Here is a 25,317-nt window from a genome sequence, read left to right on the forward strand (position 1 = left end):
ATGGTGTCTTTCATACCCATAATGTCCTGTGCCCTATAAATCCATCTGCAAAGTCATTCTCTTCCTCTTTCTTCCCCCTCTGCTCCCGTGGGAGACACTCCCTATCAGGTGATGGTGGGGGAGTATCTCAGGGTCTCTTAGGCCTGGCTACACCTAATGCCAGGAGGAGAAGGGGGAAGCAGACTCAGACCTTGGCTAGCCCGAGACGAGTGTAGCAGTGCGGAGGGGAAGAAAGAACCCTGAGGGTCTTGGGTATACCCTCAGGTGGGGAGAAGGGAAATGTTGGGAGGCTTTTGGGTGTGCTGAGGGGACTCTGTATGCTTTGGGGCATCTTTATCACAGTGTTTGCAGCTTTTGTCAAACACTTACTGCTTTTCTATTTAAACTTTCCATCACTTCTGCAGTGCATTTGTGTGAGTGGCATTCTTTCACCCCTTTCAGGGGCAAGAGAGGATCTGCCTGGCCTCAAACCAGGACACTTAGTTGAACAGGTTTTTGCGAGTTAAACAATCAGACATTTTGCTATTCATGTTGTGAGGCAGGTCTAGATGTTCTTAACCAAATTCTCATTAAAGACTGAGAAAGACATGAATAAAAAGAACCCCTTCAAATAATTAATAAAGTTGAGGTGAAAAAAAGCAATAGCTCAAGTCTCTGGTGGGAAACTGGAGAAGAGGAGGCTACATGGAATGAGAGTTTTGAGTAGGTAAGAGTTAAGTTTAGACTTGATTGATGCTAGTGCCGTAACTATTTAAACAAAATGTTTAGTGGCTGAAGCTTGCCCTTTAAAGCTCTCACAATCAGCCTGTAATGTTGTGAATGATGTCTTAAGGTTGCATGAAGGTCAGAAAAATGATACTCTGCCTTTCTACACACATAACTAGTGCAGAAAAAGCCTTCTCCAAACAGGTAAGACCTATACTTTTGTATTTGCAAGCAGAATATCTCAAAATAGATACCAAACCCTCAGATGACTGGTTTATACTTCCATTGTAATATCATTCTCTGTGGTTTAAAACATTTCAAAATTTACCTATAGCAAAAACTTAAAATAACTTAATTTACTAAAAGCAATGTTACTTAAAAAATACTTTAAAGAAATTATTAAAATATAGGGAGATGTTATATTTATAAATGTCAGATTTGTTCCTTGTCCTTCTGGAAGAGAGAGCAGAAACTAAAGTAAAGGAGAAGCCTCTCCCTAACACTAATCAGCCTCCTCCATTAAACAATAAATAGGAACTGTGCAGCCTGACAAACAAGAACTAAAATAGAGGACAGAATTGTGTGATTTATTGGTTTTCCAATAACTGAGAAAGCAGAAGCAATCAACTAGCAGTGGTAGGTGAAAGATGACTATTATGTACTCTAGGTGTATAGCCTTAACAATTCTAACAAAGGCACTTTCTATAGACTCACAAAAACACAAGTAGACAGCATCCTCCTGGAGAAACTGCCTGCTTATGGCTTGATGTGTGGACACTTCACAGGGTTAAGAACTGGCTGGATAGTCAGTCCCGGCCCAGTGAGTGGTGGTGAATGGAGTTCAATCTGTTTGGCAACCAGTCACCAGTGGTGTTTCCCAGAGCTCAGTACTGGGCCCACTTTTCTTTAATATCTTTTTCTGGGTGAGGGAATTGAGTGCACCCTGAGTACATTTGCAGATGACACTTAATAGAGTGAGAGTGTTGATCTGCTTGAGAGTACAAGACTCTGCAAAGGAGATCTGGACAGGCTGGATTGACAGGTCAAGGTTGGTTGTATGAGGTTTAACAAAACCAAGTGCTGGGCCCTACACTTGGGTCGCACCAACCCCATTCAACACTACAGGCTTGGGAGTGTTGCCTGGCAGAAAAGAACCTGGGAGTGCTGGTTGACAGCCAGCTCAACATGTTCTAGCAGTGTGCTCAGGTGAACAAATAGACCAAAAGCACCCTGGCCTGTAACAGGAATAGTGTAGCGAGCCGGAGTAGGGAAGTGATCATGCCCCTGTACCTGGCTCTGCTGAGGCTGCACCTTGAATACTGGATGCAGTTTTAGGCCACTCACTACAAGAAAGACATTGAATTGATGCAGTGTGTCCACAGAAGAGCAACAAAGCTGGTGAAGGGTCTATAGAATGAGTCTTTCAAAGAACTGAGACAACTGAGATTGTATAGTCTGGAGGAGGCTGAGGGGAGACATCATTGCTCTCTACAACTACCTGGAAGGAGATTGGAGTAAGGTGGGAATCCATCTTTTCTCCTAGTATTAAGTGATATGATGAGAGGATATGGTCTGAAATTATGCCAGGGTATTAGGAAAACTTCTTTACAGAAAGAGTGGACAGGCATTGGAATAGGATATCCAGAGAGGTGGTGTGGTCACCATCCCTGAAGGTGTCTAAAAAACTGTGTGGACGTGGCATTTTGGTACATGGTTTAATGTCCATGGTGGTCTTAGGTTGACAGATGGACTCAATGATCTTAGAGGTCTTTTCCAACTGAAACAACTCTATGATTCAATAAAAGAAGGAAACATAATTTAGGAATTATCACTTCTCACTATGTAGGAAGGCCATTAATGGAGTCCTCAAGGTTCTGTGACAACTGGAAAGTAAGGAAGTTTACTGATATTCCAAGTTGATTCTGTTTGTAAGGACAAAGGTTGAGGGTGACAAGATTGTAGGACCACAAAATGACAGAGAGACAACCAAATGTCAAGACTTTCTATATTTACATAGGGTCATGTTCTCCAAGCCATTATAAATGACCATTGATAACTGGGGATTTGTGACATATAGCTTCATGAGAACACCCACTAAAGCAAATGAAGTGTTAGGAATAATTGGAACAAGAACAAACAATACAGTTCACCATTAGGTCACTAAATTCCATCCAAAAAGCTCAAACCTCTCCACCTCTTTAATCTCAAACAGGTACAGCAGAATTGAAAATAGCTCACCAAATTGCAGAAAGGATGAAGGAATAGAATTGCCCAGTGTGATCTCTAGGCTCAACAGCTGTGATAAAGGAGTATGATGCTGTCCAGAGCTCTTCCTAACACAAGTCTCAGTGTGAAAGTGTGGAGGATCAGTGATGAAATTCTGGAAGTTCTGAAAGTCTGGCTCTTACAGATTTCGTGTTGCTGCTGCAGAGGCCCCAGATATTGTCATTTTTGACAGTGAAGAGTTGCTAAGGCCCCCAGAGTCTGAAGCTCCTAAGTCACCCTGCCATTCAAAACATCCCAGAAAATGTATCCTGGGACTTCTGAGTCCCAGAGAAGTACACTGCCTGAGATATCCACTTCCAAAACCACTTTAAAGATCAACTTTTAAGAAATATACTCGTGTCACAAATAGGAATGACAGGAATTGGAGCGCGTGGAACACTCTGCCTGATCTTTGCCCTTTGGCTCATGCAACAGCAGAGAAATTTGATTTGAATTGTGAACTGTTGCCTTCTGTGGCAAAGCCAGCATCACAGAAAACACAAAGTTGCTCCTTTTTTTTTTCTGCTATTCATCTGTGTTGTGGGCTATGTAAAGTGGCCAAAAATTCAGCTCATGGAATTGTTCTATAATCTTGTTCATTCTCATATTACTATAACTACCTCCATCCACACCCATTTCAGCTGATACACTGTAAGGAACTAAGCCTCTTAATTTATCAGTTCAGTGTGTAGCCTCTTTCAAAAAAAACCTATTTCAAGCAATCAAATTCTTTCTCTTTTATTTGTTATACTGCAGTGGAGGAAATAAATGATAAAAAGTTATTTGGAGGAATCAAACTTGCAGAATTTAATGCCAACAGAAATCATAACACAATCCAATGTAGTTGTACACATCAGACCATTAGGTACAACCAAATCATCCTTCAGTTGCTTCTGATAACTACCATTTGGCAAAAGCATTTTACTGAGAAAGCACCCTGCATTATCTGAGGCAGAAAGCTGGATTAAATAACTTTCCGAGGTCACATCCTGACTGTTTCCACTGTCCTGTGATTTGCAAAATCTCTACAGTTAAAGGAGTTGTCATACAGATTTTCTTCCCCTTAACAGTGAATTACTTTCACTACTTCCAGGTTGAATTTTTACAACTTCATCTTCAAGCTGTTGTTCCTATAAAAAGCTCTGTTGTATACTGTTTGCAGTTAAACAGGTCCCTTTTCCCAGAAAGGTATTTTTAAATATTGATTAAGTAACTACCACCATTTCTTTTGTTAAGCTACTCAAACTAAGTGACTTAGAGGCATGTTGCCACCACCTAAGAGGGCTTAAAAACCTTCATGTTGTCACTGTTGTGAACACCAAGTCTATATGGCACAGTGCAGTGCCCCGGAGAGTGGGAGTCTCGGATCAAAGATTAATTACATTGTATGCAAGATCCGACACTCAGCTACAGCGAGAATGTTCTGATGCATCCCAAAACCCAGACCAGAATGACAGTACAGTCTTTGGAAGATCTCCCTGGTGTTTAGCTTCTTAGGATTAAAGCCAGTTTAATCTTGGCCAATTAATATAGGAATATTAATTTTTGACACATAATCAGTGTAGGTGGCAATGTAAGAAAAGATCAGGAGCTGCCCTGTGTGGGATACAGACAATTCCAGTTGGCTCCATAATGGGCTCACCACAGGGCACAGCTGAGCCCATCAGATGGACTGGTGGCACCCCTGTGTAAGCATATTTAAGAGAGGGAAAAATGTCAGAAAGGTGGAGGAGCAAGGAAAAAGAGTAAGAAACAGCAATGGATACATCATGGTCAGATATGGAGAGGGAAACTAGGTGCTGTAGCTGCCAGAGCAGCTATTTGCCTGCAGCATGTGGAGAGAACCATGTAAGAGCAGGTATCCACACTTGCCCCATGTCAGAGAAGTTGGATATTTCCTGGAGAAGCTGTGATCCAATAGGCAGTCTATGTTGAAGTAAATTTAAAATCATTGGCATCTCTATCTAATGCTTTCTAGTTCCTTCACTTTTAAATCAGAAAGTTATTAATATGCTAGACAATACTAATGCTTAGAAAAAAAATAATCATTACTTACTTAGGGGCAATGGTGACAGTGTTTCCTTTAGGTAATGAGAAATCATTAGCATCTCTTCCTACAAGAGCAGCATTGTACATCATGGCTTTGCTGCTTGGGTTTTTCAGACACACCTACAACAACAAAATTTTTATTCAATTTTTAGAGTACAAAAGGTGTATTCTGCATCCACAAACTGAAGATATCACAATAAGAAAGGAATTTAAATAACTAGGTAGATCATTCATCTTCCTAAGGAGTGTAGACTTCCCACAGACAATCCAACAACTATTTTAAGAACTCATTTTGCAGTGTACACTGTACTCTTGCTCCTGCTAATCTCTTATTCCTATCTTTGATCTCATATTTTTCAGATTTGTAGATTTTTTTTCCCACTCAGCAGTAGAATTGAAGATTCCAAGCATGACAAGAAAAAAAAGTAAGAAAGGAGATGTAAGCTCCCATCTTCCATATTTAGTAGACAAATTACATGAAACCCACTCATTCTTTGTTGTAGTGGGTACATGTGGTGGGTTGAAATTTCCCCCCAACATTAACTTTGCTAGAGCAGCTCAGTTGGAAGTGAATGAAAGCTGTATTTACAAGCAAAACTGCAATCTACAATGGAATGCAATGGATATGTATAGATATACAATATTTAGAGGTACTGGTATTTACAATTAACAAACAGCACAAGGAGCCCCTGGTCAAAGACCAGGGGAAGCTACTAGCTTCTCCCTCCTTGCCACTCCCTTATCCCCCTGTACAAAAGGGAGAAGAGACAGAAGCAGAGAAGTTAATACCAAAGCAATGCAGCCAAGGTCAAGCAGAAGCAAGTTAGTATCTCTCCCAGAGCCAAGAAGCAAGGAGAGAAGAAAGGTTGTTTGGGTACAATTAGCTTTAGTCCCTTATCTCTTCCAATGGGATTGTTTAGAATTGTCTTTGTTTTCCTTTTTACACCCAATAGTGATTTATTTACATTTTACTACTTTCTGTTCAAGATCTGTGAAAAAATTGTGAAGGCTTAGCCTATAAATCACAGTACATAGAATAGAATAGAATAGAATAGAATAGAATAGAATAGAATAGAATAGACCAGGTTGGAAGAGACCTTCAAGATCATCGCGTCCAACCTATCATCATACACATGTATCCATATATTATTTTAACCTTATGCTACTACAAATTTAAATTCAATAGTATCAGTACCTGTTTAACAACAGTTGCATGTAGAGCACCTGTAAATTCTATAGTCTTCTTGGGTAAGTAGTGAGGGAGATTTTCATATAGGTAGACACACAGAAAAAGCATCATGACCGGATTTGGATCACGGAAGTCAGTGGCCTAATAAAGGAAACAAGACAATGAAAGACAAAGCTGACATCCAGTTAAAATTTTGCCTGTACAGTTTAGAGACATGAAGATGAAAAACAGAATAGTTGAAGGTAATTCTTATTACACATATATTTTCAATGTAACTTTTAATAATTAGATTAGGTCCATAGATGCATTAGCATTTTGTCAGAATCTTGAAGACCACTGACATGCTCCAATAAAAAACCTTAGCTAAAAATTAAACCCACCCACAGTTCAACCCAAAGGGATTTCATTTTATTAAAATAAAGCATAATAGAAAACACAACCAAAATTCACCAACTGGACAAACACATGTTTTTATTATCTTAAAAAAAAACCCAAACACACAAACAATCAACCTATTACAATCTGTTGATTTACCATTAAAAAATACCATCCAAAATCATCCTAGAGGCAGTTTTGCAACTGCTTATGAAAACATTGTCACTGTCCTACTAATAACTGCATTTTTATTGCAGATCATAGAATCACAGAATATTAGAGGTTGGAAGGGACCTTGAAAGATCATCAAGTCCAACCCACCTGCCAGACAGGACCACCTAGAGCAGGTCACATAGGACCACTTAGAGTATGTCAAACTACAAAAGGTAGCAAATATTACTGCATTTAAAATATTTGATTTACAGAAATTAAATGCAATAGCAATTGCAAAACACTCAAAGCTTTGGTCCTTAGTGATTCTGGTAAGTCACTGAAGAGAGGTAGAAACCTCTCCATTAAACATATATGTACTTTTCAGAAGGTTAAGTAGTGAACAGATTTAATGATGTAACAGCCTTCCCACAAATAGAGGCAGGAAAGATGTGGCTACAGATCTAAACAAATAAGATTCTGTGCTTCCTAAATCAAATTAATTAAATACTTTAACACTTTATGCTAAGTAACTTATAAGGTTGTTATAATAAAGCTGTCTATACATATACTAAATAAACTTTTACAACTGCAATTAATTTCTTTCAAATTAAATATCAGGTCACACTGAAAAATATACACAACTTGGGAATAGATTTAAGCTGTAAACAACTGCATTAATATGTCACCATTCCATTAAAAGGTGCTTCTTTTACTCAAGGCATTTTATTTGAATCCCTTACATAACTGAGAGTCATTAAATAGTGCAGAGTTTTGAAAAAGAACCTCCTTTGCCTAATGCCTAGAAAGTGACTCTCATTCTAAATACTCTCACCTTACAGGAGAAAACTTTGCCCAATTCTCAGACAAAAAAAACCAAAACCAAACCCTGATATATTGTGCTGCTGATTTCTGCTGTCTCTAAGCAGCAGTAATCTCAGCCCTTCACTGTTCTAAAGCTTCCTCTTTTACATAGTTTCATCATATCATGAATTTGCAGCTGTAAACCACTCAGAGAACAGAGTGCATTTATATTTGTTTCAATATTGACCTGTACCTTACTTAGAAGTGATGTATATATATAAAGTCAATGTCTATTAGATCTACACTGCTATGTGAGAGAGGCAGGAAACAGGTACATGACACTTTTAAATCCCAGAAGTTTGTGTTACTGAAATGGTTGTACTAGGTTTTGAACTTACTAGGAACTTGCCAACTTCTAGCAGATACTTAGCCTGGATAAAAGGAGGCTCAGAGGAGACCTTATTGCTCTCTACAACTACCTGAAGGGAGGTTGTAGACAGGTGGAAGTTGGTCTCTTCTCCCAGGCAACCAGCACCAAAACAAGAGGATGCAGTCTCAAATTGCACCAGGGGAGGTTTAGGCTGGATGTTAGGAAGTTCTTCATAGAAAGAGTGATTTGCCATTGGAATGTGCTGGCCAGGGAGGTAGTGGAGTCACCATCACTGGAGGTGTTTAGGAAGAGACTGGATGGGGTACTTGGTGCCATGGTTTAGTTGATTAGATAGTGTTGGATGATAGGTTGGACTCGATGATCTCAAAGATCTTTTCCAACATAGTCTATTCTATTCTATTCTATTCTATTCTATTCTATTCTATTCTATTCTATTCTACTTCACATTTAAACATATTAGCAATTAGGAAAAAGAGCTTTCTCTATTCAGCAGCTATTGAAAGTTTAGCGTCCATTTCTAAGGACATGATCAAAGACACCTCAATTGATATCAGATACTTTTGTAACAATAGCACACATCTCTCCAGGTTAGCAATAGTCATAGCAGTGACTGCTGTATAAGTTTAGCTTACACAGGGACAAAAAAAGCCTTGCGTACACATTGTAAGCACAAATGTATTTGCTGATTCAAACCTAGCAAGCTGTGAGTAAATACAGTATAAAAGTTCCTTCTCTGCATATGAACTTCCCTTTATAAGGAATGTCCTGAAATGTACCATGGAAAATCCAGCAAGACTGCAATGAGTTAGATGTGAAGAGAAATTCCAGTAGGAGTGCACAGTGATACTGTGAGATCCCTTCTGAGGACAGGGCAATCTAACTGAGATCTGCCAGATGACTCCAGCTGCAGTAGTATGGAGGGAGAATGTGATGTTCCAGTGGATGCCTTGGTTACTATCTTTTCCAGGTAAGTTAAGAAAGTAATAAAAATGGTAATGTGACACTTTTGAGGACGTCAGATTAATGAAAAAACTAAAAGTAACTGCACTCCATCTAATGAAATGTGACATTAGTTGAACTACATTGACTAAAGAGCCCAGGTTTTTGGCACAGCTACTTTTGGGATATGTTTTTTAAACTTTGCCCTTTTTTTTTTATTATTAAATTGATCAACAGTTTTGACAACACACCTTGTTTATGGGTAAATTGTGTTATTACTGTACCTTTTTAGGACCAAAACCTCTCAGTAAACAATGAGGAAAAAGTTGTATCAGCCTAATTTTCTTGTTGATACTAACAGTAAAGCCTCACTTTAATACTTATTGTCAACACTATTAAAATTTCCAGGGATCTCTGAGGATAAAAACTATTCCTGTACATTATTATTTCTTCTATAAATGACATTGCACCAGTTTTTCACAAGCCCACACTTTCAGCCCCCACATTTTTTATTTTTATGACCAATTATATTCTTGTCCTCAACAAGATTAGATGTTTATTACCTAAATAGAACATTAGAGGGAAAAAAAAAATCATTAAATCTTTTTAAATTGATTCTTATAAGGCAATTTTCATAATGAACCATCTATTCCAGAATTTCAATACCATCCAGCATATTAATTAAGGGAATGAGTGCTGTTTCTAAATCAGTGGGATGAAGAAAACAGAAGAGCTATTGAGTCAAGCACCTGCTCTTTCATGCGAGTCTGTGCAGAAACACTGTTTACATCCCTCCTTTCCTTTCAACAGAACACTCACATTTATTTCCAGCTTCTTAACACTCTTCAACTTTGCATGAACATCTTCTATAGGTTTGAAAATATCTTCCCTTTTATTTGATCCCAAGTATAAATGTCAGTATTGTTGACCCCAATTTCAAATCAGTCAATAGGAAATTGAGTTCCTCTACTGGCTATCCCATATCACTGCATCTTCTCTCCTAATCTATCCTTGCCACATGTATTCCTTTCATGTCACAGTTATCCACCCTCCTATCTTGTAATATTTTACTTTGGGCTTTCAGCTGGATCTTCTTCAAATCAAAGCAGTTTAGAACTTTAAAGTATCAAACATAAAGAAATAAAAACATAGAAAGACACCGTTAATACTCCAGGGTTGAACTGTCAGTCATGATTAGAAAGTGCAAACAAAGAATTTTTTGCCCAAAGTACTCCATTTTAAGCCTACACCTTAATCCTTAAAAGGATTTAAAAGCTTTGAACTCTGGTAGAGGCATTATTTAAACTTGCAGCTGAAGTTGTCCAGACAGTTTAACTTCTCTATTATTACAGAATCTTAGATTTTTAAAGCGATCAAAGGTGTCATCCATTCCAGACCTAATAAGAGTCTCAGCTTGTGCTATCACAACCATCCCTGCATTAATTAATGCAAAGCTGTCCTGAAAGCTGAGAATCAGTGATTGCCTGATAGTCAAGTACTTTGTCAATACTTCTGAATCATTTTAGCCTGCTAAATTTAAGAGATAAGACTATCAGAAAAATCCCAAATTAGGACAGTTCAGCAATAAGGATTCATTTATTTCACTACTTTTCTTGCTGAAAAGCAAGAAGCTTAAGAAGTTTCTACAGTAGTTTTGGAGGTCATATATGAATTTCAATAAATTATGTAAAGTGTACCTTCTCTTTTCTTTTTAATACAGCCTTTGAAGATCCAAAATCTGTTCCTTTTTCTGGTGATGCCTGATTATATAGCTTTGATTGAATTCCTGTACTATGCAGAGGTGGGTTTTCCCATTTATAAAAACACCAATACATCAAAAATATGCTGAACTAATAATATTGGACCGTTGTAGATATTGTATCGTAGTATCATTCAGGGTTGGAAGGGACCACAAGGATCATCTAGTTCCAACCCCCCTGCCATGGGCAGGGACACCCCACACTAGATCAGCCTGGACAGAGCCTCATCCAGCCTGGGCTTAAACACCTCCAGGGACGGGGCCTCGACCACCTCCCTGGACAACCCATTCCAGGGTTTCACCACTCTCATGGGGAAGAACTTCCTCCTCACATCCAGCCTGAATCTCCCCACCTCCAGCTTCATTCCATTCCCCCTAGTCCTATCACTACCTGACATCCTGAGAAGTCCTTCCCCAGCCTTCCTGTAGGCCCCCTTCAGACACTGGAAGGCCACAATGAGGTCACCTCGGAGCCTTCTCTTCTGCAGACTGAACAGCCCCAACTCCTTCAGTCTGTCCTCATAGGAGAGGTGCTCCAGCTCTCTGATCATCCTTGTGGCCCTTCTCTGGACACCTTCCAGCACCTCCACATCCCTCTTGTAATAGGGGCTCCAGAACTGGACACAGTACTCCAGGTGGGGTCTCACCTGGGATGAGTAGAGGGGGAGGATCACCTCCCTCGACCTGCTGGCCACACTTCTCCTGATGCAGCCCAGGATCTGATTGGCTTTGCGGGCTGCAAGTGCACATTGAGAGCTCATGTTGAGCTTTTTGTCCACCAGCACCCCCAAGTCTCTCTCCTCAGGGCTGCTCTCCAGCCAGTTACTGCCCAGCCTGTATTTGTGCCTAGGATTGCCTCGACCCAGAATATAGCTTTGATTGAATTCCTGGACTATGCAGAGGTGGGTTTTCCCATTTATAAAAACACCAATACATCAAAAAAATGCTGAACTAATAATATTGGACCGTTGTAGATATTGTAGTCTTAAAACAAACTAAGTGCATTAAACAGAATGCTCTGGAGTTATGCTTCCACCTGTAATGCGGTTAAGTCTCTTTGCATATCTGGCACCCAGACTTCATATGCTGAACTGCCTCTCTTTTTCTCTCAAAAGCTGAGGCAAAATAAGCATTCATTTTGAGGATTATACCTAAATTATCTTTCTACACTTAGTGTCAGTCACAAATATACAAAGCAGAAGATCTTCTTGATGTAGCCTTTCATAGCAAAGCCATTTGCAACAGTTTATCTGTATCAGGATGTAGAAGCAAAACAGTAGCTGATACAATGGAAATAGCAGGGGTAGTTCATCCCTGTAATCATAGCACAACTGAATTGGGGGGGGGGGGGGGGGGGAAGAAACGTTGCAATTGAGCTTCCCTTAAAATTACTTTGTTCACAATACACCTCTGCCTCAGATTCCTAATAGTATTAATTCCTTGGGTTCCTCCTACACCAACAAACACTATGTCTGTTCTGCTCTATCCTGTTTTGGAACACCTCTCCTATGAAGACAGCCTGAGGAAGTTGAGGCTATTCAGTCTGGAGAAGAGAAGGCTCTGAGGAGAACTTTTTGTGGCCTTACAGTATCTGAAGGAGGCCTACAAGAAAGCTGGGGAGGGACTTTTTAGGGTGTCAGGTAATGATAGGACTAGGGGGAGTGGGAAAAAAAGTAGAAATGTTTAGATTGAGATCGGATGTTAGGAAGAAGTTCTTCCCTATGAGGGTGGTGAGACACTGGAACAGGTTGCCCTGGGAGGTGGTAGAAGTCTCATCCCTGAAGGTTTTTAAGGCCAGGCTGGATGTGGCTCTGAGCAACCTGATGTAGTGAGGTGTCCCTGCCCATGGCAGGGGGCTGGAACTAGATGAACCTTGAGGTCCCTTCCAACCCTGACAATTCTATGATTCTCTGTCTGAAGGATTGTTGACCAGGTTGTAGAGCTTTGCTTTACTTGTTTTAGCTGTGGTAGCAACTTTTTTATTTGATCATGCATCTGTGACTGATTTATTTTATCTTTACACAGTACTACCAGAACCCATAGCTATAAATAACTCACAAATGATCAGCTAACAAAATGCATACTGTGAGGAAAAACAAACAAAACCCACCAACAACCCAAAGAACTAACATCCTAGGGTACAATATATAGAAAATTTGAAGCTCTAGGCCAGTGGCGAAAAACAAACAAACAAACCTCACAAAACGACCCACCAAAACAAACAAAAAATCACACAAAAATCCAACACACCCCAACCAGACAGAGATGTAAACTTTATTGCTAAACAAGTGAAAATGATCCCAAGTGAATCCATATTACAAAGGAAACAAAACATCAACATTATCATATTCCACCCAAAAAAGAAGCTGACAGCTTTCAGTGTTATTCTCACTAAGAGTCCGAATCTACTGATTTCTGTGTGCACCAAATCTGGGACAGAACCCTCCTGCACCTTTGTGATTAGGTAGATGCACATAATCATTACCAGACATTCATGTAAGCTTTTTTACCACTCCTTTTTATCTTTAAAATGTATGATGTTGTTCCTAAATATCTTTTTTTCCTAAAGTGCCTCAGAATGTAATAATAAATTCCATTCAGGTTTTCACTGAGTGATTTATGATGCTAGAATCTGAACTGAATTTTTTGTTTAGCTAGTTTTATAGGTGTGTGATTCTACAAAGCAAGAAATTATCAAAATTACTTGTAATTAAATGCACTTATGTGAAGCAGTAGGTTGGTTTCCATTATACAGTAGCACACCATGAGGCAAAACTATTTCAGTAAAATGGCATTTTACACTGATGTACAATATTTTTGTCATTAAAGAAAAAAAATTGATAATCATTTAATATTCTATTAAAACTGCTATCATACAATCACTTACCTTTATGCCTATAGCCAGATTGACAGCATTCATAGCATTCACAAGTATCACACAGTTGTGCAGGAACTGTTCAGGAGTGCTTGGATTAGTATACATTCTTACAAAGTGAGTAGCAATCTGGAGAAGACAGAGAAATCAAATTCTTGATCTATCCCTAATCAAAATTACTATATTTGGGGTTTCACTCTCTCAGTTGGAAATTTAGCTCTTATGGATTGCTGAAATCCCCCATTAAGAATATATCTGCGGGGGGGGGGGGGAAGAAAATATTGGAGCAATCACTTCAGACTTGCTAAATATTGGGGGTGCAGAGGGCTGCCTTTTTAAAAGGCATATAAGACAAGAGTTCCAAAGAAAAATAAGGCCTGAATAAACACCTTTATATGAATAACCTCTACAAAACTTGCACAATATTGAGACAAGTCCTTACCAAATATGGACAATAAGTTGCCAGCTGTGCTGCCAGTACCAGACCATCTAGAAGATCTTGGTCAAAATTAACTATCCATCTCATTGGTGGCACTTCACCTGAATTAAAAACAGAGCAAGATGAATTAGACTCTCGTTCCCTGAGAGGCCTTATTTTACTCTTAACTGATGTGATGACTGTTTGAAACCTCCATTCCTATGTAGAACTTCCCAGGCATAATTCCTTTCTGGACCCATTGCTAAAAACATGAAAAACCTCACCTAGAGTATTGTAGCTATTATTAGCTACACTCTGGTAGAACATGTAAGAGTATTCATCACAATGGAAGGGAAAGCAGGTACACTAAACTTCACCTCCAAGACCAGGAACCTAAACAGGTACATTATTTGTATAGGTGTAACATTCATAGGATACTGAAACTAGTGAAAATTTTCATGAATCCTTTAAAGTTGCAACCTTTATGTGCATAAAAATGGAAAAACTCTTACTGATTTTAAGGTCACATTAAATTATTTGGCATAAAAGAAATATAAATGACAGCTAATAGCACAATTCCTGCAGCATAGATCACTACTCTTACAATTGTGTTACAAAGTCCTGTGCCTCAGAAGTTTGGAGGTTATATTTACAATGTTTTTGTTTAAAACAAAGCTAAGCAAATACAGTTTATTTGTTACTATTTCTTATTTGAAGCACTCCATATCTTAAATATTCAACACAGAGTTTGAGCAACACTTTTGTTCTTAGGCATCATAATAAACTATAGGAAAAATATATTCATTAGAAGACTCTCAACCTGAGTCATTCTCTAAAAAAGTTACTGACATAGCAATAACTAAATGTGGAAAATAATTCTCTGAACCCTCAGAAGGATTCAGTGTGCTATCAAGAAAGATGCCACACAGCTGTTCTTAAATTGTCTCTTTTCTTCTGGATGGCCTTAAAGTGCCATTTCATTTTTGTGATAAAATGTAACAGATTAAAGAAAAGAACCAGCTTAATGAGATGCCATCCAGAGGAACGTGACCAGGCTGAAGAGGTTGGGCTGAGTAGAGTTTAATGAGGTTCAGTAAGGCAAAGTGAAGGGTGCTGCACCTGAGTTGGGGCAATCTGGGGAAAGGTGAAATTAAGAGCAGCCCTACAGAAAAGGACTTGGGGCCGCTGGTGGACAGGAAGTTGGCCATGAGCCAACACTGTGTACTTGGAGCCCAGAAGGTAAATAGCATCCTGGGCTGCATCAAAAGAAGCATGGCCAGCAGGTCAAGAAAGGTGATTCTGTCACTCTACTCTGGTGAGACCTCACCTGGAATATTGTGTCCAGCTCTGGGGCCCAAACACAAGAAGGACATGGACCTGCTGCAGTGGGTCCAGAGAAGGACCACAAAGGTGATCAGAAGGCTGGAGAAAGACTCTTTGAAAGGGCTTGTAGCAATAAGATGAGGGGCAATGGTTTTAAACCAGAGCAGGGTCCATTTACGCTGGACATAAGGAAGAAATTCTTTACAATGAAAGCAATAAAATACTGGAACAGGCTGCCCAGGGACATGGTTGAGGGCTCATTCCTGGAGACATTCAAGGTCATACTCGATGTGACCCTGGGCAGCCTTATGTAGTTGGAGATGTCCCTGGTGACTGCAGGGGGGTTGGCTAAGTTGACATTTGAGGGTCACTTCCAGACTGATGCAATCTGTGAATCTGTCAGAAGAGAGACAAACTCTCTCCTCCCTTTTACGGAAAACAGCAAGCTGCTTCTAGAACATCTTTTAAAAATCAAACAGTTCTTTCAAAGCAATATCTAAAATATAATCTCCTTTACTGAAGAAAGTTTTCATCCAATTTGTATTTCAAGTGACATTTCTTTTATTGTCATTGCTTCATGAATATGAACATAAAATTATATCAATTCACATGCCACACAAAATATTCATTAAATGTATTTTTTGGTTTCAAAACTTCAAATCCAGTACTTCAAAGAGAATTAGAAAAGAATACTTCTTTTTCTGGAAGTTTTTAAATGAAAATTAAAACATTCATTTATAAATTTATACAGAAACAAAATATTTCATTTCTTTCTCTCATTGAGCATTTCTAGATGGAAGCAGCAGCTTTGTCACATTTCAAAATTGTATTTTGTTTTAGAAGTCCAGATTCACTGAATTTAAAATCGCTTACAGCCTTTAAAACATCCCTGAAACACATTTTATATCAATTACTTAATACACAGCCTCATTCCTAATTCATCCTGAATGCAGAAAAATGTAATTTGTTTGTGTGGGAATATCACAGTATCACAGTATCACAGTATAACTTAGGTTGGAAAAGACCTCGAGGATCATCGAGTCCAACCTATCAACACAGACCTCATGGCTAGACCATGGCACCAAGTGCCACGTCCAATCTCCTCTTGAACGCCTCCAGGGATGGTGTCTCCACCACCTCCCTGGGCAACCCGTTCCAATGACAAATGACTCGCTCGGTGAAGAACAGTTGGTCGAGGTCCCTCTGCAGAGCCTTTCTACCCTCTAACTGACTAACATCTGCCCCTAACTTGGTGTCATCTCCAAACTTGCTAATGACTGACTTGACCCCCTCATCCAGATCATCGATGAAGATGTTGAAGAGGATGGGGCCCAGCACTGATCCCTGGGGGACACCACTGGTGACTGGCCGCCAGCTGGATGTGGCACCATTCACCACCACTCTCTGGGCCCAGCCCTCCAGCCAATTCCTAACCCAGCACAGAGTGTAGTGGTCCAAGCCACGAGCTGACAGCTTAGCCAGCAGTTTGCTGTGGGGGACGGTGTCAAAGGCCTTGCTGAAGTCCAGGTAGACCACATCCACAGGCCTCCCCACGTCTACCAGACAGGTCACCTGATCATAGAAGGAGATCAGGTTGGAGAGGCAGGACCTGCCCTTCCTAAATCCATGCTAGCTGGACCTGAGCCCTTGGCCATCCTTCAGGTGCGCAGTTATTGCCGCCAGGATAATCTGCTCCATCACTTTCCCTGGCACTGAGGTCAGGCTGACTGGCCTGGAGTTTCCAGGTTCCTCCATCCGACCTTTCTTATGGATGGGGACCACCTTGGCCAGTTTCCAGTCATCGGATCAATATTTTCAAATTTAGACATTTTCTCTCTGTTCTCCCACAAAGTAAAGAGCAATCTCTTCACAGTGACTCTTTGGGTTGGAATTGGGGTTTTTCCTTGCTGAATCCATAGCATGCAAGAATAGAGCTTTTGCAGTGTTTTGGGTGTTTTTCCATAACCATTTTTAGTTTTCAGTAAAATAAAAATTAGTGTTTCTACATTTGCATGATTAGATTGGAAGCCTCAAGATTTTTTGTGGGCTATGAAAAGTATTTTCCAAATGGAGATAATCAAGCCAATGTCTTTACAAATTCTGTGTGATCCATATGTTGGCAGAATAACAAGCAATAGGCACCATAAACTTCTTTATGTCAAATACTGTCTGTTTCTTTGATGGGTAGAAGATACTGTGGGCATATGAATAATACTATTCATTTTAATTCAGTAATAAGGTCACATTCTCTCTCATAAGGAAGCAAGGAAAAGGTAGTTTAGGAAAAAGGTAGTTAGAAGAGGCACAAAACTCATTGAAAGCCAATAAACCTAACTATCAGCTGTCTACAAACCAACCTGCAATGTCCTAGATTGTATAGTGTTCAATATTTTCATTTTCAACTTGAAAAATAGCATAAAACTACCTCAGTCCAATCTGGAGATAATTTGAAGCAAGTTAAAGAATTGACTCTGGGAAGAAAAATAGGTTGCAAGAACTCATGAGGAAAGGACTATAAGTTCTTGAGCAATTGGAGTAATGATCTGAAACAAATGGGATGAAAACTAATAATGATGTGTGCAGTGTATTACACAATTAATTCATTACATAAGTGCTAGATGGAAAATTGGATAGACAGAAATTTTACAGAAAAGAATCTGGAGATAATAGCAAATCCCATTGCAGAAAAAAAAGGCAAATACTTGATTAGGATGCAAAAACAGGGGAGCTGCATCTTAAGGTAGACTGATCATTTCACTTCTATTTAGTTCAAGTAAAGTCTCACCTGGTATAAAACACAATAATTGGCACCAACCTCCAAGAAAGACATGGTTCAACTAAGAGAGTTTACCAGAAAACAAATGTGCTGTGTACAGAGAAATACAGAAAGAATGGAATAGTTTTGCCAAGAGGTGAGAGAGGGATTAACTGAGGAAGAACATAACCTGTGAACAGGTATAAAGTCACAAAAAACCCCAAGGAAGATCCACTGTGCACATTTTAGAAGAGAAAGAATGGACTTAAATCCTAGCAGGGGAAATTTGGGGGTTATGTTAGACAATAGGAAAATACTTCCAATGAAACTAAATGGAAAATACTGGCAGATATTTCCTGAAGTGGACCATGGAACCTCTTTGTTTCAGATATCTTAAGAATGGCAAATACCTGTCCAGTATACTATGGATATAGTTCATCTAGTCTTTGCACATGATAATGAAAGATTTTTCTGTTCTCATTCTCCCTTTCTTCTGTGCTTTACTATGAGGTATTTTCAAGTTTTGCTTTTAGCAGCTGATCCATCAGTATGCTTTATCTCACTGAGTCTAACTCACTGGCTCACTATGTAGTAAAGAAAGCTGGTAACAAAGTATCTCGTTCAAGATAGATGGTAGTGGTTTAATTCAAAGAAACACCCCAGAAAAATGCCTAATTGGGTCAAGAGTTCCCAGCAATCTCCAAAGCCGTTTTTCCCAATGTTTATGATGTCAAACATTTCACTGGTTCAAAATAGCTAAAACATCCCATTGCTAATAGTCAAAATGAACTCTTTAAAGCTGTTGGCCCCTAGTACAATCTTAGAGAATTATCACCTTCGTCTCAAGTAGTCTCGAATTTCAAACCAGGAATTCTCAAAGGATGCACAAAGGAAGCACTGCCGTATGTTTGCATGGTTTCTCTAAGCATCTTCTGTGGGAGGTGAAATACTGAGCTAGACAAACCTTCAAACTATAGTGGCATCTCATTTTTAACATATATTATTGCAGTAATGATAGTTTATAATATTATAAAACAACTTCTTATTCTGGGATCTGAAAATGTCTTGAGGTGGAACTAATCTACAGCCATAATAATGCCTACAGTTCTGTTTCAATAGCTTAAATCTGGTACTGAATAATACAAACATTTACAGAAAAAAATATGTAGCAATAACCTTTTCTCTAAGTGCTGACATTAGAACCAAGACAAGGTTTAAAATTATGATACTAAAATAGGCAACGCAAAGTATAAGAAAGATGAGAGGAAATGTGCCTTTGAATATTTCTTTTTAGTCTGTTATGTTTTCCCTAAAATGTATTTAGGATAACAGAATGATAATGTATCTGCTTTTGGTGTATCGAGTATGGGAGGCTATATTTATCCTAACATGAGAAACAAGAGACTTGTAGACAAATTACAGTTCCTACTTTAGGCTGGATGCCACAGGCTGTGCTCATCAAAACTGGTAATTACTCTTCTAAGAACTCCTGAAATACCAGGGGCAGATAGATTTAATCCCACTGTCAATTTGTAATAATTCTAAGTAGAAAAGTTCAAGAAGAACCACATGGGGCAATGACAGAAAAATGGATGCACAGGGGATATGTCTCATTTATTCCCATCTGTTGCCAAAGGCTTTTACCCTGAGGCAATGAACCTTTCTGCTCATAAAAAGAATTTCTAACCTTCTTTCACTCTCTACACAGCTCTATTTTTGTTTATTGTGTTTATTTTTGTGTATTGTTATTATTATCCCAAATAACATCTTATATTTACAAATTCCTTAAACTTTTATGCATAAGAATAGTTATACTTTACACCAGCCTCCACTTTGTTGCTCTTCAACAGAAAGTTGGGGGTGTTTGAAAGAGGCAGACATGGTGATGAGCAACATGGGTTAGCACCAGGATTTGGTAGTTGGAGAACAGTTAGACTAGATGATCTCAAAGGTCTCCTCCAATGCAAACAATTCTCTGAGTCTTGTTGGAAAGAGAACTAGTTTTAAAATCACTGAATGGTATGAAAATCCTCTAGATTAGCAGGTCACTTTCAAAACTATTTTTCTAACATTGAAAATTAATCAGATGGCAATATGTGTTCACAGCACATCCTGGGCTGCATCAAGACAATCACGGCTAGTAGGTCAAGGGAGGTGATTCTTCCCCTCTACTCCACTCCAGTGGGATCCCATCTGGAGTACTGCATCCAGCTTTGGGGCCCCCAGCATAAGAATGACATGGGCCTGTTCAAGTGGTTCCAGAAGAGCATTACAAAGATGTTCAGGAGGTTGAAGCACTTCTTCTATGGGGACAGGCTGGGAGAGTGAGTTTATTCAACCTGGAGAAAAGAAGGCTCCAAAGAGGCTCTATAGCATCCTTCTAGTACTTAGAACAGGAAGGATGGGGATGGATTCTTTATTTGAAGGATAGTGCTGCAGTAAGGGGTAACAGTTTTAAACTGAAAGAGGATAGATAATAGGAGGAAAGATTTTTACTGTGAGGGTAGAGAGACTCTGGAACAGGTTGGCGAGAGAAGGTCTGTATGTCCCTTCCCTGGAAGCGATCAAGACCAGGTTGGATAGGGTTTTAAGCAACCTGGCCTAGGGAAAGTGTTACTTCCCATGGAAGGGAGGTTTGAGGTTTCTCCCACCCCAAAACATTCTATGATGATATTGTTCAATTTACTGGATGTGGTACTCTCTAATATCTTATATTCAGTGTGGAATTATCTACTCTTTTCAATATTTTCCTGGGATACATTCAAGAAAAACCCTTATTTCCCAATATAATTTATTTTACCATGGTAATAATCATAACTACAAAAGGAGAGACATACAACTTCTCACATGGCAATTTAATTCACTCATTTGCAAATTTTTCTTCTGTTTAAGAAATTATTTAAGTAGGCTGTGAATCTTATATTTCACATATAATTAAGGTCTCTGCAGAATAGGCAAAGTGGCATTTTGCAGCCTTATAGCATTTGGTCTTAAATTTCAACATGGTTTTCCATTTTATTGTCATTAAGACCTGCTACAAGCCTGCCCTCCCAAAACAAATGCCAAGCTGCTTTTAAAATGTGTTTCTTTTTTAGTAGCAGCAAGGGCAGAAGATGTGGAGATAAGCACACTTCTTGTTAATGTTCTCTCTAAGCTATTGATGTCTTAATTCTTGCAAGAGAAGAGTTCTGATGAATGGCATAGTTATCTTCAACTTTAGAAAGAAGTAATAAAGATTTGTATTTTAAACTTCTCTGCCCTGCAGTTGCATGGCTCACTGTCACATTTCACTTTAAGTAGCTTAGGTATCAAAGGAAAGACTAAGAAATGTGGCCTGGATAGATCTTCATTTATTTAGCAGGAATGGATCACCCAAGAGCTCCATGTTGAAGACATATTGCTAGTCAGGGTTAATTCTTCATTCAATGTAGTGTTTGAATAATAATATGCAGGCACATAAATGTTAAGCAAAAAATGGTAATTGCCCTCTGATCCAGACTGTAGGAAGAATAAAGAACTAATCCTTCTCTTAAAAGTAGTGATATTAAGCAAATACTAGCAACAAAAATTGACATTATTTGGGATTTTCAGTTGAGTTGTATAAACTTTTACTACAATTTGACATTTTTCTTATGACACTTTTAACTGTTCTTCTAAAAATGCCTGTTTAGATGTTTAATTAAATGCTAACATGATTAAAAATGTGAAAATATCCAAGTATAAATTTGATGATTAACCTTAATTCACAACATTTAAAGGACCCACAGCACATCAGCATATTACATCTGCTGAAATCTCTTTAGTGTATGACCTTAAAAAAACAAATTCAGTCCAATGACCCCTGAGGTACATTACTGGTGACCAGCCTCCAGCCAGATTTCATGCCACTGATCACAACCCATGAGCCTGGAAGTTCAGTCTAATTTCAGTCTATCTCACTGACCTCTTGCCTAGCCTGTACCCCACCAGTTTGTTTATGATGATGTTATGGGAGGCTGTAGAAAGCCTTGCCAAAACTGAGACTAACAACATCCACTGCTTTCCACCTGTACTCTAGAGCTAGTCCTGTCATTGTGGAAGGCAATCAGGTTGGTCGAGTATAATTCCTCCTTTGTACATTCATACTGACTACTCAATTCATTCTAAGGCAGCAAAAGAAAAAGAAAATAAGAGGAAAATGAAGGCTAAACCAGAGGATTCAAAGAAACATTGTGGAACAAAACAGTGTAAGATCACAGCTAGAGAAGCTAAGAACGTTTATAATGCGCTTAAGATTATGATGCTCGTAATTTGATTTTTCTATTTTTTTGCAAACTATTGTATCTTTAGCAACACTCATTCAGATAGTATTTGTGAGGGAAGTGGAAACAGAAGCAAAACAAAAGGGTGTGCTCATATTCATACACGAAGCTCTTTGTGTGTCCTCTTGCATGTGTCCATGTCCCAGTGGAGACCAGTGACAAGCGGAGTCCCTCAGGGATCAGTCCTGGGACCTGTCTTGTTCAACATCTTTGTGGGGGACATGGACAGTGGCATTGAGTGCACCCTCAGCAAGTTTGCTGATGACACCAAGCTGTGTGGTGCAGCAGACATGCTGGAGGGAAGGGAGGCCATCCAGAGGGACCTTGACAGGCTGGAGAGGTGGGCACAAGCCAACCTCATGAAGTTCAATAAGAGCAAGTGCAGGGTCCTGCATCTGGGTCGAGGCAATCCCAGGCACAAATACAGGATGGGCAGTAACTGGCTGGAAAGTAGCACTGAGGAGACAGACTTGGGGGTGCTGGTGGACAAAAAGCTCAACATGAGCTCTCAATGTGCACTTGCAGCCCACAAAGCCAATCAGATCCTGGGCTGCATCAGGAGAAGTGTGGCCAGCAGGTCGAGGGAGGTGATCCTCCCCCTCTACTCAGCCCTGGTGAGACCCCACCTGGAGTACTGTGTCCAGTTCTGGAGCCCCTATTACAAGAGGCATGTGGAGGTGCTGGAACGTGTCCAGAGAAGGGCCACAAGGATGATCAGAGGGCTGGAGCACCTCTCCTGTGAGGACAGACTGAAGGAGTTGGGGCTGTTCAGTCTGCAGAAGAGAAGGCTCCGAGGTGACCTCATTGTGGCCTTCCAGTATCTGAAGGGGGCCTACAGGAAGGCTGGGGAGGGACTTCTCAGGATCTCAGGTAGTGATAGGACTAGGGGGAATGGAATGAAGCTGGAGGTGGGGAGATTCAGGCTGGATGTGAGGAGGAGGTTCTTCACCATGAGAGTGGTGAGACCCTGGAATGGGTTGTCCAGGGAGGTGGTCGAGGCCCCATCCCTGGGGGTGTTTAAGAGCAGGCTGGATGAGGCTCTGGCCAGCCTGATCTAGTGTAGGGTGTCCCTGCCCATGGCAGGGGGGTTGGAACTAGATGATCCTTGTGGTCCCTTCCAACCCTGAATGAAACTATGAAACTATGAAGAACCAAAATGCATGAACCAAAAAAGCTATATACAGGTCAATATAGCAAGGCAGTACCTAACTTCCCACACACGGAAAGCATATGTAATCTCTGCCTTCTCATTCCAATCTCACTTCTCTTAAAGCAGAAAAAGTATAATTAAGAGAAATTGTAAAAGATAACTTTAATGCAGATAAATGTCCCTTGGCAGCAACCAGATAATGTATCTTCACCTGTGACCCACAGCTAAAACTGCAAAGAGGTCTGCACAAATGAATATACTAGCCTACTGAGTCATCTATCCTGTGAATGTTCTTTCATACAAGTTACTATTATTTGCTGATAACCCAAATATTGTAATTAAATCATTCTTTTTAAAGGCCAACCTTTTGGGTGCCTTTAACTTAAAAAAACAAAACAACAACAATTGATGATAACCACATGAGCATTACCAAAAAAAAAACCAAAACTCAAACTAAACTAACATTCTCCATAGATATTCCATTTGGAATGAGACATCTGGATGGTTTTATCCCATTAGTGTTCACTAGATGTACACTTTATGGTTCAGATTCACTCCTTGCATCTTTAGACATTGTAATTCAATTTAAAGTCCATGTTAAATAGGATGCATTTTGACATCCAAAATGCAGTTTTGAGTTCCCACAGGACAGAACAAGGCTAGCCATGCCTCAACATCTAGAATCTACAATAAACAGAACAGAGAGTGGGGTTTAGGAATATATCCACGCAGCATTTATGGTGAGCCACAACACTGCCCAGGTCTCTAGCCATTCTCTCTGCAAGTTGTCATCTATATACAGGAGACTCAGATAATACCCAGCAAAGAGCTCACAACTGTAAGACAGCTCCACTGAGACAGGAACTGGACACAGATAATAAGAAAATAACACATTGTAAACACTACTACACACTGCAGGCATGGTATTTCTGCTCAGGAAGCTCCTTGAGCAGATCAGACCCAAAGTATGAGTTGACAGGTAGAAATCTATTCCTATTGGATGTAAGAGGCATAGACTGACCTCTCAATCTTACCAGCATAATTATTTAATACAGTTGAGAATACTTAGTATAAATTGCTTCTATACAGTAAAATTAGAAAAGCAATGGGATAGTCAAAGCATATGGAAGGTAAAGAATATGCCCAAATGAGACTTCTGGAAGATGATATACAAAGAGATAAGCCATAATTCAGACAGGTCAGAATTCACTCAAGGCAAAAATTACAGTTTTTTCTATCTCTGGTTTATGAGTCATTCTTGACTACTCCCCTGATCATCATCAGACTGTCCTTTCTTCCAAACTTAGTTCTGAAAGAGGGAATGAAGTTAGGGTCAAGAAGCAAAAGGGGAAAAAAAAACACAAGGAAACAGAAGCAATAATTACTGCTGGTTGAACAATTTTGTCAGATTTGAATATCAAAACTGCCTGTCAGTCATAAATGGAACAGGTCATTTTGTTTAACATTATTCAAGTGATCATCAGGTGTCAAACTGAACTTGCAAATAGGATAAGATTTATAATCTCTAACCTTGGTCTCCATTACCTTCCTAAATGTCATTAGAATAAAGGCAATACAAAAATTATTCTATATCTTCTGAAAAGCAAGGTCTCAAACACACCACTATAAGCACAAATGATAACAACTCCATGCTACTCTGAACAGAAAAATTAAGAGAAAGAGATTATTGTTAGCACTTCCTTAACAAGATCATTAATGGAGAGCAGAAAGTGAGAATACTCACCATACATCACCTTTATGCCTAGTTAGAAACTAACTTTACCATTATGGCTAATTAGAACACACATAACACAGAAGACGCTTCATGAACAGCGCTAGTCAAAAGATGCTGATCTTGGGACACAAACA

At 39.4% G+C, this 25,317-nt stretch overlaps 1 protein-coding gene across 1 annotated transcript in view; it reads right to left on the reverse strand.

Moving 5' to 3' along the window:
* Positions 1-25,317, reverse strand: part of CFAP47 (cilia and flagella associated protein 47) — a 299,349-nt gene that overhangs the window by 195,472 nt on the left and 78,560 nt on the right. Inside the window, exons 34-37 of the mRNA XM_068155062.1 lie at positions 13,944-14,041; positions 13,514-13,630; positions 6,215-6,349; positions 5,027-5,139 (exon numbers count right to left, since the gene is read on the reverse strand). Coding sequence (XP_068011163.1) covers positions 5,027-5,139; positions 6,215-6,349; positions 13,514-13,630; positions 13,944-14,041 — 463 coding nt within the window. The remainder of the gene's footprint in view (positions 1-5,026; positions 5,140-6,214; positions 6,350-13,513; positions 13,631-13,943; positions 14,042-25,317) is intronic.

The sequence above is a fragment of the Melanerpes formicivorus genome, unplaced genomic scaffold (assembly GCF_026170545.1).
Source record: "Melanerpes formicivorus ecotype bairdi unplaced genomic scaffold, bMelFor1.0.p_v2 SCAF_30, whole genome shotgun sequence".
Classification (NCBI taxonomy): Eukaryota; Metazoa; Chordata; class Aves; order Piciformes; family Picidae; genus Melanerpes; species Melanerpes formicivorus.